This window comes from Antedon mediterranea, chromosome 3 (assembly GCF_964355755.1).
Source record: "Antedon mediterranea chromosome 3, ecAntMedi1.1, whole genome shotgun sequence".
Taxonomy (NCBI): domain Eukaryota; kingdom Metazoa; phylum Echinodermata; class Crinoidea; order Comatulida; family Antedonidae; genus Antedon; species Antedon mediterranea.
The window spans coordinates 8764307-8784407 of NC_092672.1; the positions used below are offsets into that span (position 1 = coordinate 8764307).

Consider the following 20101-nt stretch of genomic DNA (forward strand, 5'->3'; position numbering starts at 1 on the left):
GAATTGATTGCTCAGATGTTTTCCCAACTTTGATGTAACCCGAACACTCGGTGGTACATCATTTTAAAATTAATAAAACGTATAAATAATCCAGTGATATAACTGATCAGTTTCGGTGTGGATCTGTGTTTCAATATCAGTTGTATAATTAATTATGTGTGATTTTACAAGACCAAACGTAACGTGTACTGTTACCTCGTAACTTAATATTACGAGCAAGTAAGGAGGTGCGTGAAATGAATACATATCGGTAAAATAATCGTGGCCCATGTTGAAAATGCCAAAACAAAAACAATCTAAAGTGTCATTTTTCGACCCCATGGGGTGGGGAAGAAGAAGAGGATATAATGAGAGTGTAACATTCTTTGCCATTTGAATACAGACCTAATAATAATAACACATTTTTTAATCCTAAAATTGACGAATACAAGTGAGTCACCTTACGCTTATACAGAATATCTTTAAAACTTGATAGAGGGCAGTGCAGCAGCGTAAATTATCAGAAACTAAATTAACGAATACAAGTGAGCCGGCCCATCTAATCATACGTTCATACAAAATACCTCAAAATAGAGGGCAGTGCAGCAGAGTAAATTATCAGAAGCAAGAAACTAAATTAACGAATACAAGTGAGCCATCTTACGCTTATACAGAATATCTTAAAAACTTGATAGAGGGCAGTGCAGCAACGTAAATTATCAGAAACTACATTAACGAATTAAAATACAAGTGAGCCATCTAATCATACGCTCATACAAAATACCTCAAAATAGAGGGCAGTGCAGCAGAGTAAATTATCAGAAGCCAGAAACTAAATTAACGAATACAAGTGAGCCATCATACGCCCATACAAAATATATCGAAACTAAATAGAGGGCAATCCAGTGAGGAATATGGTCTTTACCTCAATGTCAAGAAGACGAAAGTAATGATAAGTGGAAGGAAGAATGAACATCGCATTCAAGCAGATGGAGAGGACATAGAAGTAGTCAACACCTTCAACTTTCTTGGCTCCCTGATTGTTGACACTGGAGGAAGCTCAGAGGAAATAAAACGTCGTCTCGCTATGGCTAGAACATCCACAATAGGTCTTACCAACATTTGGAAGGATAGAGGGATCTCAAAAAACACAAAGATTCATATCATGAATGCATTGGTATTTCCGATTGCCACTTATGGATCTGAGACATGGGCTCTTGGAGCTAGCTGCAGATAGAAAGAAGATCAAAGCTTTTGAAATTTGGTGTTGGAGGAGATTGTTAAGGATATCGTGGAAGGAGCATAAGTCAAATAAATTTGTTAACAACCAGATTGGAAGCAGAGTCAACCTATGCCAGAAGGTTGATAAGATCAAACTTCAGTACTTTGGTCACATTGCCAGGAGAGAAGGTGACAACCTGGAAAAGATAATTGCACAAGGTCATGTAGAAGGCAAGCGAAAACGTGGTAGACAGAAGATAAGATGGACTGATGGTATTAGAGAGATCACAGGATTGGATGTGTGCACAGCTTCTCGCTATGCTCAGGATAGAGATGGGTGGAATGTCATCATAAGCAGGAGCACAAAGGGTCAGTCATGACTCACAGGACCACGACGACGACGACGAAATAGAGGGCAGTTCAGCAGAGTAAATTATCAGAAACTAAATTGAGGAATACAAGTGAGCCATCTAATCATACGCTCATACTAAATACCTCAAAATAGAGAGCAGTGCAGCATAGTAAATTACAGAGCTATATAATAATATAAAGAGTTGCGACTTCGAATGGAGCAGAAGCCATGTTTGTGTCCAGCTATGCTTATGTAGAGTATGGAGTCGAGTAATTTGCTTTAAAAATGTATAACATTCACAAGACATTAAATATCGAATTTGATATCAAAACAATCAATTTGTTTAAAGATTTTTGTGAAAATAATAAACAAAATTATAAAGTTACTGCGAACATGATTTTAAACAAAAACAAATAGCAATTTCGGAACGGCTCTGGCTAGGCTGTGTGCTGCTCCATGCACGCTCTACGCGTGCGCGTTTAGTTTGTACAGCGATTCTCTATAGTAATGCATTGCTTTTACATTTTGTTGTTTAAAATAATGTTCGCAGTAACTTTATGATTTTGTTATTATCTTAACAAACAATTGATTGTTTTGATATTAAATTCGATATTTAATGTCTTGTGAATGTTATACATTTTTTAAGCAAATGACTCGACTCCATACTCTACAAGTATAGTTGGACACAAAGATGGCCGGTGTGCACCCCACGTGACTTTCTAAAATCCGTGAACGCAATACCGTAACTCTTTATATATATGGCTCTGGTAAATTATTGGCAATCATGAAGAAACACAATACTAGTGTAAAACTATTCGTATAGTGGCCTACAGTTTAAGCGTGTATCTCACAAAATTAAAGCATGTAAAGTTCCCAATAGATCGAACATGTAAATACGGGGCATTCCGTATAAGTATAACAACATTTAGGCCTAAGTCGAATAGACACAAGAAAAACAAACACTAAAATGTAGGCATGAGACATATTTGAGCCTAAAGACTACTCAAAGCACAAACATGATATAGGCCTAGATTTATATTTAAAACCAAACTTCGACGACAACGTAGGCTTACTTTAAGTAGTAGGCCTACGTACGTGCTTGTACAAGCTGTAACCTGTAGCTATAGAAGGATGGGGTTATTGTCAGAATAGCAATCTTATTACAAGATAGAATAGAAAACCTATTTACTATAGGTAATGCAAATGATATATTTGAATATATTCGTAAAAACAAAGAAATTGTTAATTCACATTGGGTGTGCCCTCTTAAACAATCTCTCTTTGATTTATCAATTGCTAATTGGAGCCAAGAGTTAAATACAAAATCATCACTCAACAACGAATACAAATCTTTAAAAAAAAAACCCTTGTCTTGAAACTTACCTTCTGGACAAAACAGATTTTGAAGCGCACAAATACTCTGCCATTAGAAGGTAGAAAATGCAATTGGCTACCTGAAAGTGATGGTTTATGTAGTCTTTGCAATATGAAACGTATATAAAACGTAAAACACTTCCTATTTAAATGTCCTGCTTACGACGACATTAGAAAAGAAGAAACCATGAGATTAAAACTACAATTGCAATCTTCTAACCTTAATCATATTTGGCACTTATTCATAAACTCTAATACTGATGTTAAAATACACCTAACACTTGGAAGTGACTATCATGTGTTCAGTAAAGAAACCCATCTAATACTTGATAAATTTTGCAAAATATATGCCAAAGGAGCATGGAAAAAGCGCTCCGCAATTATCAATTAATAGATCTAGAGATTGTACCAGATTTCCGTTCTGTATTGCAGAGTAAGACTTGCATAGTGTAAATTTCTGTTGAGTTTTTTTTGTATCAGTTGATTTTAAAATGCCTTGTCATTCATTTATTTCTTATGTTTAACTTTATAATGTAATTTGTTAATTTTGCAAATGTAATTTCTGTTCATTTTAGGCCTTTTATTTATATCTGTATTTTGTATCATCATTGTAAACAACACTTAACTGCTGCATGGAGACTTTAAATTTATATTTACAAAACTTTAAAAACACAATTAAATCAGGATTATAATTTGAGGTATAATGGTTAATAAAACACTAAAAAAAAGATTAAATATTAAAATTAGGAAAATCGAAATAATAATAAAAATAATACTACTTTAACTAAATAACAAATAAAGATCATAACTCATAACATAATTAAATGATATACAGTATTAACAAGAACATAAATAATAAAATAATAATAAACAATATAATATTTAAATTAAATGACATTTTTAATAGGTATAATAATATTTTCTTTAAAAATAACATATTAAAAACATTGATAATAATACTAATAATAAATAATAACACTCCATCAAAGTTAAGTATTGTACTTTTTGCTCTTTAGTTTCTTTTTGTACAACCCGTTTTCTTTCATTTAAATGTTTTTTTTTTTATTTTCTCTTTATACTTTTATTTAGCCTTCAGGCTAACTTAATGTATGTAATATATGTAAGAACGCACCGTCCAGAAGAACGTGTGCCGCCGATTTAAAGGCGTATGTTCAATAAAGTTATTATTATTATTATTATTTTTATTATTATAAACAGTGGTAGCGCCACCACTTTACAATGTATTTTTCAGTTGCGAGTTCAGGCGGATATTACATAAATGCGTTTGTCAGAGGTTTTATTCTGTAAGTTAATATTATACTTTGATATATAGTATGGATGCTATATTTATATCTATTGGGTTAATGTGATACAAAGGACACAAATTATATCCACATGACTTGATTACTAAGATCCCAGGTTGAAAACATGGCATGATGTGACTTACTGAAATTAGATTCTCCTAAATTACAAGATTACTTTTCTACTTTATATTCAAATTTTGTTCAATAGAAATTTACTTACCTTCTTCAAGACATCCGGAATTGCTGTACTATATCATTTTGAACACTTCGTTGTGAAACTATGCTGCGATAAAAGACTGTTTCAAAACGATTGATTGCAAAGAAGTATGGCCCAAAAATACACGTCTTGAGAGGCCTGGTAAAATAGACTTGAAAAACATTTTGGCTTCCTCCAATAAACATCGTTATGCTGTAGCTAATTATACATTTATTTGTAAAAGATTTTTTTTAAGATACTCCAACGACTTATGTTAGCACACCAGTATGTAGATTCAACAACGGTATGCAAACCGTTGCATCACAACGAGCAGTCCCTCCTACGTTAACGTAAATTCCATCGACGAATGCCTAAATTCGAGTCTTAAAAAACACATTTTAACTCAAAATAAAGTAGATTCTTGTTTATTTCTTTCAAATGTAATATATGTATAACAATATAAATCACATATTAGCATTGCAAATCATTGTAAATGGTTCACATGTAGTATAACCTTCAATCATCTTCGAACATTACGTATACAGTACCAGTTTTGTAAAAAGTATTCAAGCACACCTGGTATCGTAATTCGTAACGTAACGCCCTCAACGAACTAGCTATTGGTACATGCGCATAGACTATTATTATTAAGCTCTGTCTACACTATCAAACGAGTTGGAGTGTGATTTTCCCAAATATGGTAGTGTGTGATATGATATCATCGTGTTCATATTATGGGCACATTATTGTTTTGTCACATAAAGTTTGATAGTCTAGACAGAGCTTGTATCATTTCAACATCTCATTTTTTTTCTATCGGTTCTACAACCATGCACTGTTTTAGATTATATACATTTGCGCAAGATGAGCATGGGAGACAATTTCACATCAATAATTTATACATCTAGATCGTGTACTATGTTAACAACTTACATAACTCAATCAATTATTAAATCAATCGTTAATTTAATATGTACATTTATCATAATATATTTCTCGTTGACAACTTAATTGAGATATATTGTTATCAGTTCCACGAACGGCGAGGAGCACACACCGCGTTGTCCGCCTTATCATCAACATTGCTATATCACTTTAATCACCATCTCGTTTACATCGTCATCGTAAACTTTCCCAATCATTAAGTCACCTAAATGTCTTAATAACAATCTCCATTTCGACTACATATCGTCGTCGTCGTTTCTGCTACCGCTTTCAACATAATTATTTTGGACATAAACCATTGGCCACCCAATGAAATGCATGGCCTCTTCGCTATAACATTCGTGTTAAAGAGCAGATGGATTCCGGGTTGCCAACCCGATTTGCCCTCCACATAAATTTTGAAAGATACAATGCAACTGATAAAACAAGAAGTTAAGTTGAGCACTTCTTTTTACAATGTTTAGACCATGGCCACGAATTAAAAAAAACCCTTGATACGTCACTGAACGAAAACGAAACATTTAGACATGTTAAACATAATTATGCCACAGGTATGGAAATAACTCACGTTTCCCGTAATGAATAATTCAACATTAATCACCACAGGCCATTAATGACAATTACAAGAATGTAATTATATTCAACATATTTAATATTTCCTGTGATTTTATTTCAGACCTAAAGTTAATTCGAATCATCTGTCCCCATCTGTGATGGCTTCATAAAACAAGTTGTTATCAAACATGTAGAAAATAGTTCTACTGATTAGGCCTAATTTCGATAATATCGAATTTTGTCCGTATCTTCCACCAAAGATTGTGGTTTTAATTGGTGTATTGTATTGTTACCCTTTAGCCATCAGCTGTGAGTTTGTTTATATGTGTATACATATACATATTCTCATCTGACTCCCCAATAACATGTTTGATTTGTGTTGATATAAAGTTTGCAGTACACCACGTATGACTATATATTTGGTTCTCAAAAGAACTGTTGAGTTTCTATACGTCTTCAGGAGTGAGAATGTTTGATTTACCCTAAATTTGGTGATAGGCTTATTGCACTTTTACGCCCCTTATGGGCATCTTCTTTCAATACATATCATAAAATAAGATATACCGTTATTAATTGCACCTTATTCGCTGTACTTTATCTCATTGACTTACGTTCAGTTTCATAAGCAAATTATGTAATGTAATGTCATATTATTACAGTATGTACCACATGTCTGCATTATGTGCTTATTGTCATGATACATGCGTCATGTGATACATGTGACATTGTATTATACAATTTGCCGGCTATTCATTGAAAATTCATAGAATAATATAAACAAGTAGGCCTATTGTGTAGGTGTGGAATCTAACAGCTCTAGCTGGACGACAACAGTAGTGGCCAAATCTGGCATAATTATGCTGTCTGGCCAAATTTTGAACCAACTGACATCTAACAGCTCTAGCTGGACGACAACAGTAGTGGCCAAATCTGGCATAATTATGCTGTCTGGCCAAATTTTGAACCAACTGGCATCTAACAGTTCTAGTTGGACGACAACATTAGTGGCCAAATCTGGCATAATTATGCTGTCTGGCCAAATTTTGAACCAACTGGCATCTAGCATATATGCTAGGCATAATTTTAGAAAATCTAGCATAATCTGGCATAATTTGAAAGATCCAATGATACAGCATATGGCAGACAATTCAGCATAATATCTTGCATATTTTCTAAAAAAACTAGCATAATTTTTACTAAATCTAGCATAATTTGGCCGAAAACCTTCGCACTTTCATGGTAAAAAAATACACATACACTGCCCTCTTTTCTGCTATTTTGGCCATAAATGTGTCTAACATAATCTGGCATCATTTTGTGCTGCCATCTAGCATAATTTTGTATTATACAATTTTCCGGCTATTCAAAACTAATGTAGTTTAGCTAGCCGTCTCCTATATAATATCTTCTTGCCCGTTCGTCATTAACAGCCGAATCCAATGAAGAATAAAAGTATTGTAGGCCTACTGTATATAGATTACCCTTCTTATGGGGCACTATAAACAAATAATGATTTACACCATAACATAAAAATAATACTATTCAGTCAAGAGTCAAACAAGGCACATATATCTTCTATGTGACTGTATGTAAGTAAAACAGATCGACAAAACATTTATTACGAATGTTGGCAAACATATGAACCACTTTCCTTATGGAATATTTCTGGTTCAAATCGTTATTCTCTTCCTTATTCTATATATTTGTTTTTAGGTCGATTTTGTTGTTTTTATAGGTCTTCCTATCAATAATTAGACTCTTTCCTGGTCTAATGACTCGTCTCTCACCATCGTAGTATTTCGCAAAACACCAGACACAGACAAGGAGTTAAATCATTTATATTCAATTTGAGTTTTAGAAAGATCCAAAAATATCACTCATAATTCATCATGGTACCTATGTTGTAAAAATACGGAATCTGAATATTAGAAGACAGGCGAAACAGTTGCTCTGTCGTATTAGAATGCTTGAAAACCAGACAACTGTGGAAAAAAAAGTGGTTTCTTTGCATATCAAAGATGTTTTATATTTATTTTTGTATTCAACAATTGTGATAATACCATCTTATGAAGCAATATAGATGTTACGATATCTGATGCGTAGAGCTATTCATATTCTGCATAGCAATTTGACCTTCATTGCTTGTCAGCCGAAAGTTTGTTGTTTGTCTACAAAACATTGGCCTAGGATGACCTAGGCAAATTTACGGCTTTTGCTTTCTGCGGTTTAAATCAATTATTACAGGCGACTATTGTCACTGCATGGCCTCACCTGGAAGATCCAAATATACGCGTTTCAATAATGTAAACACGTAGGCCTATGTTGTGTAGGTCCGGAATCCAACAGCCGTTGACTCAAGTTGAATGAACAGCTCTAGCTGGACGACAACAGCTGTAGTGAGACGACAAATGTACATCTCTAGTTGGACAATAACAGCTCTTGATGACAGTAGTTCTAGCTAGACAACATTATAGCAGCGGTCATGCTATTACCTCACCATTCATTACAGTGTAAATATATACTTCTCGTTAGTAGCCTACAGTTTTAAGTTTCTTTTTTTTATATTACAACGCTCGTTTCGTATTATTTTAACATCATGCTTGTTTCTTTTATTGTCAAGAGTGCATATGATCTGTCTTGCCTGCTTACATAGTCAGTTGAAAAGTTATTTTGGCTGGTGATTCGAAGATCTGGTGGTGCTTTGAAGAAGAAGCATGGTAAATGCATGAGTTCGTTTCGTACTGCCCTGTTGATAACTAGTACCACAATCGGGTGAGTACAAGCATTTATGTAGACTAAAGGCCGTCCGAAATCACACAGACGTTTACCTAGCTCAATGTAGACAAATTGTTCTTGCAAATACATGCCAAGATTGATAGGAAAATGGCAAACAGCAAACACGATAGTGATGAGTAGAACGGACAATGCAAGACGATTCCGCTGTCGTGTTCGCTCTTTACGATTCGTTGAGTTTTGTGATGCGGAGCTGCGTCGACTGCGGAATAAAATCACTGCCATCTCTACGTAGAATGTCGATATCACGCACAGTGGGATTACGTACATAACAATTCCGCGCGTGATCTCATATACTTTGGCTCCCTTGGAAAATCGCGGAATATATTCACATACATCGTGCTTGTTTAGTTTCCCACAAACAAGTATAGGCACGCTTGATAATATTGATAACACAAGGATAAACAGTAGAATTATATAACGAAATCTAATAACAAGGGTTCTACCACGTATTGGATTCCGCACGACCATGGATCGATCAAGGCTCAGCGCTACTAAAGTAAAAATGGCAAACCCTTGTACAGTGACTTCAAACGCGCTGTACAGTTTACATTCTAAATCGGTAGAAATCTTAACTCGTTTGTGAAAAAACTGCCGAAACAAACTACGATACGCTAGAAAAACGAAGTTACACAAACAGAGCCACATGATAAAGAAATAAGCGTTACCGCACACGAAACCACGAGTAGTTCCACACATGCATATTTTGATGCATACTGCAACTAATATGAGGTTAAGGATTATACCAATACAGCACACGGTCATATTTACATACACTAGCGCCTTACTATCCAACCAGCTCGAGTCCGTTGTTGCCTCCGCTGTAAAATTATCACTGAAAAAACAAAAACATTATAAGTCTATAGTAATATATGAATAATCTTTACCAACTGTGGGCTCTAAATTACCTTAAACGTAAAGTTATATAAGCGTTATGTACATATAAACATTCCAAAAACTTGATGAAGAGGCCCGACTATCCAAGATGGGCGAAATGGTTATACTTTTTAAAGGACAGCATTAAGCGATTTTTTTCAGTTTTATTCTTAAAGATAACCCTGTTCACATAACACATTGTGATGGACTTGTTTCGTCTTGATAGGTAGCCAGAGTAGGATCTTAACCATCAAAGCATAATGGAATAAATTGGCGGATGGCCCAGTAAAAACTAGTTTTAAATTTGACTATTTGACTATAACACATGCATTCATGTTTTAGTTCCCACTAAAACGCAACACAGCGACGTATTGACGCAACGTGCTGTATTGCGTAATCACAAGTGAGAACCGACGACGCAACAGTGCTGCAAACATCGCAGGTATGATTTCGCGCAGGCGGGGCAAACACAATTATTGGAAGGGCATTTTCTTACTTTGCGTTACGTTGCGTATCTAGTGGGAACAAAGCTTTAGATCTGACGAAAACTGTGGCGACGTGTAAACGGTACATTATGTAACAGTATGTCGTCAAGCATAACTTAATAAATGTCATATGTCAAATACTATCATCTCTTTTGTTACGATTGTTTATACTTAGAATACTGAAATTTTTTTTTTCCACAACGTTAACGCTAGAATTGCATTTAATAGCAATACTTTATATCTTAACATCTATAAATTACGTGACATCTCTGTCAAAGAATATATACACTTAATAGTAGAATCATAAGTGATTGATAAATGATGGTTTACAATGACTAAATAAATTTAATATTTAATCCGTGTTTTATGATTACAGAACGATCCATTATATAGTGTAAAGATTATGGATTGAAGTCACGATTGTATAACATCATTTATTTCACCATTGTTTTCTGCCTCGGGTTAAGTGATCTGATCGTCCAAGGAAATGTGTTTGTCTTCGCAATAATAATTATTGTGATTTACATGACGATAGCTAGTATAGATAGCATCCTATTGTGTAAGTGTTTACGGACGTGTATATATTATATGTCATTCTGAAAAAAAAATCATCACAATAGTGTATCGAATATGACATTTTCTGTAATCTTACACATGTATTAATTTACACGTGAAGTGGCACAGTGTATGGGTACCTAAGGTGTAAATATACTTTAAAAAAAAATCTGACTGGTGGACTAACATAAAAAATACATAACTAGACTGGGCGTTGTATCAGGTTTCTTTACTGGTGTTGGTACTATATCGTTTGCCTTCTAATTGGATCCAAGATTATAATTATAATATCATCATTCAAGTCAAGTCAAGTATCATTTATTATCATTTGTTTTAGGAAAAACATAGAAATTCTGTTTGCTCTGTTGGCGGAGCACAATATCCAACGGACACAACACGAACTCAAAAACAAAAACATTACAGAAAAAAAGTGTCTACATCATATGGCTCTAATAGATCCTGGAAAGAAACTATTTGTAAATCGTGCCTTATTGGCCTTAATAGAACGAAATCGCCGACCGCTGCGCATCAACTGGAACATACTAGAGGCCGGATGAAATTGATCATCTTTGATAGCCACTGCCTTTTTCAGAAGACGATCCGAAAATATGTTCTCCAAAGGCAGTTGTGTAGATCCAATTATACGCGATGCGGTCTTGACTATTCTATTTAGGTCACGCTTTTCATTTTCGGTAGCGCTACCGAACCATACCGTTAAAGAATACGTTATTACACTCTCTATAACTGACCTATAGAAGGACGACATTATTTCAGAGTTTATACCAAATGATTTAAGTCTACGTAGGAAGTAGATTCTTCTTTGGGCCTTTCTAATAATGTTACGTGTGTTAATATGCCACTTCAGATCATTTGAAATATAAATACCCAAGAATTTAAATTCTTCTACAAACTCAACTGATATACCATTAATAAATATTGGATATTTGACAATAAGTGATTTACGGAAGTCAACAACCATTTCTTTAGTCTTAGATACATTCAAGAACAGATTGTTTTCGTTACACCAGTCTACAACTCGTTTAACTTGGTTGCGATAATTAGACTCATCACTGTCATCATTGATTAGACCTACAATGGTAGTATCATCCGCAAATTTAGCGATATGACAGTTACTGTAGTAGGTAACACAGTCATAGGTAAATAAAGTAAAAAGAAAGGGCGACAGTACACAGCCCTGTGGTACACCTGTATTTATAATACGCTTATCTGATATAATGGTACCCACTTTAGTACGTTGGGGTCGATCAGTTAAAAAGTTTAACACCCAGTTACATATAGAAATATCGAAACCGATTTCAACCATCTTAGTGTGTAACTTATATGGTACAATCGTATTAAATGCTGAACTAAAATCTATATATAAAATCCTAGCATATCTTTTATCACGTTCGAGATGCTCTAAGATCCTATTCAATTTCACATACCATATTCGAAAGTTGCAATAATGTGTACATTATTAAATTATCCTGTACGTGTTTCGCATGGAAACACTTATCACTTATAGGTATATCGTTAAAAGCACTGTAAAGAAAGAATCACGTGTGTAACGCAATAATTCACCACAAACGTTCAGTTATCAGTTTGTACACGAATGTGGAACGCGTGCGTATTAAATCCATGGATTATTCAAGTAAAAATCCGTTACTAAATAATTCCTTGTGTTAGGTTAGTTTCATAATGATGTAAATACCTTAAGGGAAAAATATCTTAATGGTTCGTGCTTTGTAGTATAATAATGCAATTCACTTGAATACTGTAGTATTTCCAATGAATAATAGAATTCGTATACAATACTAATGGAATTATTATGTAGAAAATGCAGTCATGCCTAAAACTGAATTGTTTATCTTTTTGTCCTTACGAATTGGACAGGATTAGACTGCATTTTTTTGATACATGATACATCAATAATAATTAACCCCGAAGACGATTTTACATTGTGTCATTTTAGTGATGAACTTGTCAAATGATAAACTAATCCATAATGGAATTATTATGTAGAAAATGCAGTCATGCCTAAAACTGAATTGTTTATCTTTTTGTCCTTACGAATTGGACAGGATTAGACTGTATTTTTTTGATACATGATACATCAATAATAATTAACCCCGAAGACGATTTTACATTGTGTCATTTTAGTGATGAACTTGTCAAATGATAAACTAATCCATATCAATAAACCTAATTCGAGGGCATTTTTATGCTATAAAAGGTAGGGACATAACTAAGGGCCAAAATCATAACGAGGCACGCATACACACAGGATGATTTATCATCGTTAAGCTTGGTTCCCACTAGCGACGCAACGTAACGTAATCTACGCAACGTAAGCAAATGTCCTTCTAATAATTGTGTTTGCCCCCTCCTGCGTGAAATCAAACATGTGATGTTTGCAGCACTATTGCGTCGTCGGTTCCCACTTGTGATTACGCAATACAACACTTTGCGTCGATACGTCGGTGCGTTGAGTTCTAGTGGGAACCACGCTTTAAGGAGTAGCCTAGTCGACTAACCGTGACGAAGGATATTTTCCGAATTTTACGGGTTTTTTTTAAATTTCAATTTTCATTGCGCATCTCAATTCTAACAGCCAGCCCACCATCACTGTTATCGACTTTATTATATTGTTTTTCTAGAGTACAAAAGCAAGCCATATTTAATTTAGGCTTCATACGTTAAAAAAACAGATTTTAAAATGATGTTAAATATTGGAGTAATGGAGCAAAGCGTTGGTGCTAACGATTTACGCGCGAAATCTGTATGTCCTAAAGTATGGGAAGATAAATTTGGTAATAGCACTAAAGCATAGTTCGCTTTCTTTTTCTCTGTCCGTCGCATTTCAACTTATTTATCTCACAGCTGTCATTAGGTAGATATCAACTGTCTATTGACATTCATTTAGCCTAATTGTAAAACTACTTTTAATACATTTGTACGAGTTCACGTACCAAGAGTCTTTCACAGAACTTATTAATGTATACTGGTAACGAGTTCCATAGGGACACATTCGGAACCCAAAAAAGTGCCCATTATAAGGTTTGGCCGTATAGTGTTAACTTATTCCCCTCGTTCGATTAATAGGGGTTGGTAGTAGTGTTGAAGGCTATTCTCCCTCGATCGATTCACAGAGCAAGTGATTATGGGTTACACTATAGGATGCTCAAACAATTTTTGTACTTTGATCCGCTTAATGTATATTCTTCGGGCTATATTATCGGATTAAAATGTTACCATTCCGTAAATATTCACTAATTATACAGTAACTTACATTGTGGCGTTTCCCTGATCGCCATTACTTATGTACATAGACAAACAAAACGTGTTAAATATGTTCGTGTATTCGAAGCATACAATTTCAAAAAGCTATAAAAATGAAAGGTAGTTTAGATAAAAGACGAGAACATGTTTGTCTCAGGTGAAAAATAAACTTAGAACATTGACGAGGCAAATCAGGACTGTTTGCTGTTTGCATTTTAAATTTAAATTAATACGTTGCACGTTATCTTGTGTACGTACATTCTTAATTATTAGCAACTAATTAAAACAATTCCAGCTGTTCGGATCAAGTCGCAGATAGATGGCATATAACGTGATAAAATTCAACATTACAATAATATAGCACGTGAAATAATGGGTAATAATAGAAGAGGGAATTACTTATGCTGTACACAATGGCATGAGATATGCTTAATAACGCCAGTAAAAGTCTAGGCCGTATGATACTATACATATTTGTATAAATTGTATCAGTGAATAGGAGTTGTTTTGATTTGTATTTGTTTAAGATCAGCATAGTGTATATTAAGTGGCTTTTTATGTATTCCTATTTTTGTATTGCGAATACTCATAATAAACATCACAGAAACATGAGTTTAAAAAAAACAGAGATGAAATTTATGACAAATTAAGGTCATCTAGGCCTACGTATGTCTAAGTAAAACATCTAGAGAAAATGGAATTGTAATGGCTATTATAGGCATATTATAAGATAAACATTGTAATAGTCTATGTTACTTTGATGCGGAATTTACGTTATGTAGTATAAAATTACCTTAGCATAGCTTTCGATTGAATTTGTTTAATTTTTCATTATGAGTCTATTTATGCATGCATTATGAGTGTATACATGGGTGTTTTTAAAATATTACACCATAAAATGTGGGCAAGGTCGTTAATGAATGAACAAGTGAAACTTAGATAATTAAATTATAATATCTTGTTGGTAAGGACATGCAATATGTTGTATTGATACAGTAACATCACATGACCCAAAATGTATATATATATATTGAACAATACCATGAAAGCCCCAGCGGTCTAATGGTTAGGACAGCTGCATATCAAGCAGACAGTCCGAGTTCGAGTCTTGGTTGGGGCGACTTTTTCTCATTCTCACAGATTTCCTCATCTTTATCGTTTCAAATTAATTAATTAAATTTCAGTATATCACCGGGCGGTTTAGAATTAATGTTCTTTGCCTGATGTGTTTATATATATATATATATATATATATATATATATATATATATATATATATATAAACATAATACATAAGACTGTATTAGCACCATGTATGTACCTGACTGACTAGGCTACTTGACTCTATTCTTCTAAAACATGCTGTTATTTACGAGGGTGCATTTTACAGTCTTTTCCATAGTAATGAACTGTACACTAGCCATAGTCTATATCGGTTCTAGACGGAGATTCTACATAACATTATCAAAAATAACATTTTGCCACACACGGTGTTTAGACAGAAAATAAAGAAACCGTGGATGGAGAGTCCCACATGAGTTACTTTCAAAGTTCTTCGGAACGTATTCTCAATATACTAATCGTTTAGGCCTGCAATTACATCACAGTATAGGCTACTTACCTACTAAATGCACTAAAATATGAGGAGTAATAGTCCATCTTGATTTTCCAAGTAGGGCCTATTCAATTACTCTCAAATTGACAAAAATTTCATCAGATGATGCAGAGAGATGATACAACAACAGACTCCCTTCTTGCTACCGTTCGACACAATGCGTTGTTCGTTAATAAACGACTTGTGCCGAAAAGTCCAGTTATGAAGCTTATTTGTCACGTGATTCTTCAGAAGACAACAATTGTGAAACTACGGCAATTATTTAAATAAAACATCCAAGAACCAAAATGAATAATTGATAATAAGGAAGTGAATTTGATAATTAAAATAATCAATCTATATTTAGCTACAATATTTTGATAAATGTAGATTACCATTACACATTTGTAAATCAAACCTTATTTATTTCAATATCAAATCTTTAGAACATGAAGCTGCCATAGTGCAGTAACCTATCTAAGCCTGTTGATTAAAACGTTCCATACATATTATTGATTTATTTTGTGTTATTATTTTAATGTCCAAAATATCAATTTTTAAATAATTATGGCAATATTTTATTAAAACATAATGCGTCAAAGATGCGTTAGAGTATGTTGTGTGAGTATTTCGGTTTCTTGTAATTATTCGCATAGCAGGTTTCCAAACTAAAATAATTTTGGTGGTGCCCACTAGAGACGCAACGCAAGGACGTACGCGTAACGCAAGGAGTTGACCAATGACAAGCCACTGTTCGAATAATCATCGCCTGTGATTGGTCAAATCACTTAAGCGTGGTTCCCACTAGCGACGCAACACAAGGACGTAACGCAACGCAACGCAAGTGAATTGACCCATCACAAGCGATGGCTTATTCGCTTGTGATTGCTAACTGTCTATAACTTCGCTTGTCATTGGTTAAAACGCTTGCGTTGCGTTTACGTCCTTGCGTTACGTTCTAGTGGGAACCAAGCTTTACGTTGCGTTACGTCTTTGCGTTGCGTCGCTAGTGGGAACCAAGGTTTAGGAACAGGGGAAACTAACATGCAGCAACGAATGGTCCATGTTTTTTTTCTATTTTCCAACTTCTTGACCTAAACATTATGTTTGTGTTATAGTAACACAATCTTGTTACCGGACAACTAGGTGTCATGCATGACTGTGGAATGTAAGATATCTGGTTTAATGACTTGCTCTGTTAAAAAAAAAATGCAATACTATAACCCAGATTTTTTCTCATGACGACATTAGGCCGTAGAATGTATAATTTCACAGTTATCCTTTAATTCACTTTAATTCAATACATTTTTGTTCATAATTTCAGCCATAAGACGTTAGAATTATTGCAAATATTAATCAATTGAAGCTAAAAGCTATGCTTTTAATTTTCTACATATCTAATCTTATTTAAAATCGTAAGCTCTGTCTACACTATCAAACTGTATGTGACAAAAAAACAAGGCCATATACATGGGTGCAGTCGCGTGCTAAAATTTGTGTTATTGTTTACCGACCGACCAACCGACCGACCGACCATACCGACATAGTGAGCTGAGCAAATACGGTAGTGATATGCTTAAATATGATAGTGATATGATATTATCATGTCCATATATGGGCACATCACATTTGTTGTCACATAAAGTTTGATAGTGTAGACAGAGCTTTAAATCTTTCATATAGGCTAAATGCATCAAAAAATGGGAATCAAGTAATGAGATATTCTTGTATTACCTTATTATCTCATTCTATGTTGTAGGTTTGTTGTTTTATCCCAAACTAAATCAATTCCCATAAGAAGATCAGTTGCAATTATTTTTGTAAACCATTAGCCTATTTAGATGAGTTATATCCTAGATGGGAAAGTGCGTGTTAATTCTTACAATACCCTCTTTTTGCAAAGGAGTAACTCTATGATTCTCCTGGGTATTTCAGGTTTTAATTCGTATCAGCAGAAATATTATAAGTCAAATAATAAGCTCATTACGTTCCAATTGAAAAGATTATCACGCTATCTGATCTGACAGATGTGTCAAACCATTTTATAATCAATGCTCTATTATCGTACTAAAGGCAAATTTACACAGACGAGCGGCAACGGTAAGCGGAAAACCGCGTACTGTCGCTTGTCCCACGTAGAATCTGTATCTATTCTGAGCGCAAACCACTCTGCGTTGCAGTGGCGTATCCAGTGGGGGGGGGGGGGGAGGGGGCGGGGGGCCCGGGCCCCCTGATTTCGTGTCCGTCGGCACATCATCGCGTCCGTCGGCAAACAAAGGTGCCGGGAAAAAAATAAACTACTGTATTATTCTGACAATAATTGAACTGTAAACATAATTCTTTTGAGTGTTTGTTTATTTACATATCATATCGATTCATTGATCGCTTCAGATCAACTATTTTTTATTTTCACTACATCTAACGAAACACGTAAAAAATGTGGTCAAAATATCGTACTACCTAGCACGTACGTACGGCCGTACGCAGTAGATTGTTACTCAAAAGTCTTTGACCTTACCCTATTCAACTTGTTTTTGCAGTTGAGCCTCTCATGACCTGGGATTTGTATGTCTTCCTACGCTAAGATTATATAGTTCCACATGCCATGTGCTTTTTTGTCTAAGATATATTTATTATAAGTGCCAAAAACCCGTTTTTTTCTCGATATGAGGCCTTTATTATTCAAAATTTTTAAAGAAAAAGCACACATACCATAAAAAATATCCATGTATTTAATTTTTTGAACAGAATATTCCGTGAGGCTCAACTACAAAACCACCATTTTGTGATATGATGTCATCGTAAGCCAATCAAAGCTGAGATTTTTCGCGATTGGCATTGCTCACGGTTGAATGATTTTGGATTCTGGCTGATTTGATTGGTGGATGCGAATCACCCGCTGCGGAGAATGTTTTCTCTCGCGCGTGTACCACCATGAATCTCTCTGATCGTTACTACACAAAGTTAGAGCAATGATTTTGCCCGAATTCCGTTAAGTAAACAACTTTATATATTTTATAAGCATTTAATAACATGTTTTATTGATATTTCCAATGGTGATATATAAAATAAATTACTAAAAAACGTAATTATATGTAATTATTTTAACCAAAAATGACGTAGTTAATAGAATTGTCGACTGAGTGACTGAGGCCGTAAATTGTTTTACTTCTTTCGTGGCTAAAAACGATCATTTTCGGCGTTGTTTTAGACCCTATATTTCGAAAACTACAAGTCAGATTTTCCCAATTCTTTCTTTATTGTAATATGAATAGGCCTACAACATACTAACAGATAAATATGTTGGTTTGGTTTTAATTTTGCATCGTTATCCCATATAAGACAATATGACTATGCAATCCTAGAACATGTATTGATCAGGTGTATGTACAGAATGATAATGACACTATTTTTGTCGGCAAATTGGGAATTCTCTGCACCCCCAACTTCAAAATCCTGGATACGCCACTGTGCGTAAATGGTCATAATATAAATAACATATTTTTATTACTGTTACCGCTCGTCAGTGTAAATTGACCTTAACGCAGTAGGTTTATAAAACATGTGTGCTTAATACCTTGTCGGTGGTAGATGAAATGTAGAATTCCGATTGTGTTTTCATATGCCGCCATCTTGGCGAGACAATAAAGCACGAATAAATTAATAGTACAGAAACCAATTCTATCCAATCATAAGTAGTGCATTCAGTATATCTTATGCCCGTTGATACTTGCATGTTGGTCCTCACTGTTCCGCATTCAATACGAGGCCAATGTGGGTCGAAAATTGGTAAAAAGTGTTTGTCGCACAGGTTTTCAAGTTATGATATATTTAATTTTACAAGTTCTGTATAAGAATTATGTGACAATAATTTGGTTAGACGCCTGCTATTCAGTGACTATTTGTTTTATAATTCGTTGAATAGAAAGACTATTTTCATTCGTTGAATGTCCGATTGACCTAGTCAAATCGGCTCTCATGCCTTGTACAACGTTTAACGCATGAACTACTCAAAACTCGAAAACATTCACTATTTCTTTAGAATTTATGAAAATAATTGAAGTATTAAATATGTAATTGTCTTATGACTTTTCATAATTACCGAGAATATAAGAACATTGAGTTTATAAAGAAAAATAATCAATTAAATGTAACCTGTATCCAAAGAAAGGGCCAATGATTTATGGTTTTTACCAACCAATTTATTATTATTATTCATTAAATAAGAAATTTAGATCAAATGCAATTAAATGGGATATTAAACGTTAATATAGATTAGTTTTAAGGTTTAATGATAATACCCTACTAATCATTAAAAAAAAAATTAATGAATACTGTATTGCAGATAGAGTGCCGTACAAAGATTAAAGTGCCTATTATATCCGAACAAATGTTCTCAGGCTGTACAGGTATTATTATGATGGATGGCTAATAACATGAAAATAGATGAAACAAGAAAAAAAAGGAAAACACCTTTTATTATTGTAGGCTAATAATTGTCCAATCTCAAAATGTCTGAAGCTCGGTTTTTGCAAGCCCGTAGCCATGATTTTTGATAGGGTTCTCTTTTTAACAAAAAAGAAAAAGTGTTAG

At 34.3% G+C, this 20101-nt stretch overlaps 1 protein-coding gene across 1 annotated transcript; it reads left to right on the plus strand.

The window, feature by feature from the left end:
* Positions 1–1175: 1175 nt before the first annotated feature.
* Positions 1176–1580, plus strand: LOC140043988 (uncharacterized). The gene has a single exon (XM_072088472.1). It carries the CDS (start codon positions 1176–1178, stop codon positions 1578–1580), a length of 405 nt encoding a protein of 134 aa, XP_071944573.1.
* The last annotated feature ends 18521 nt before the right edge of the window (positions 1581–20101 follow it).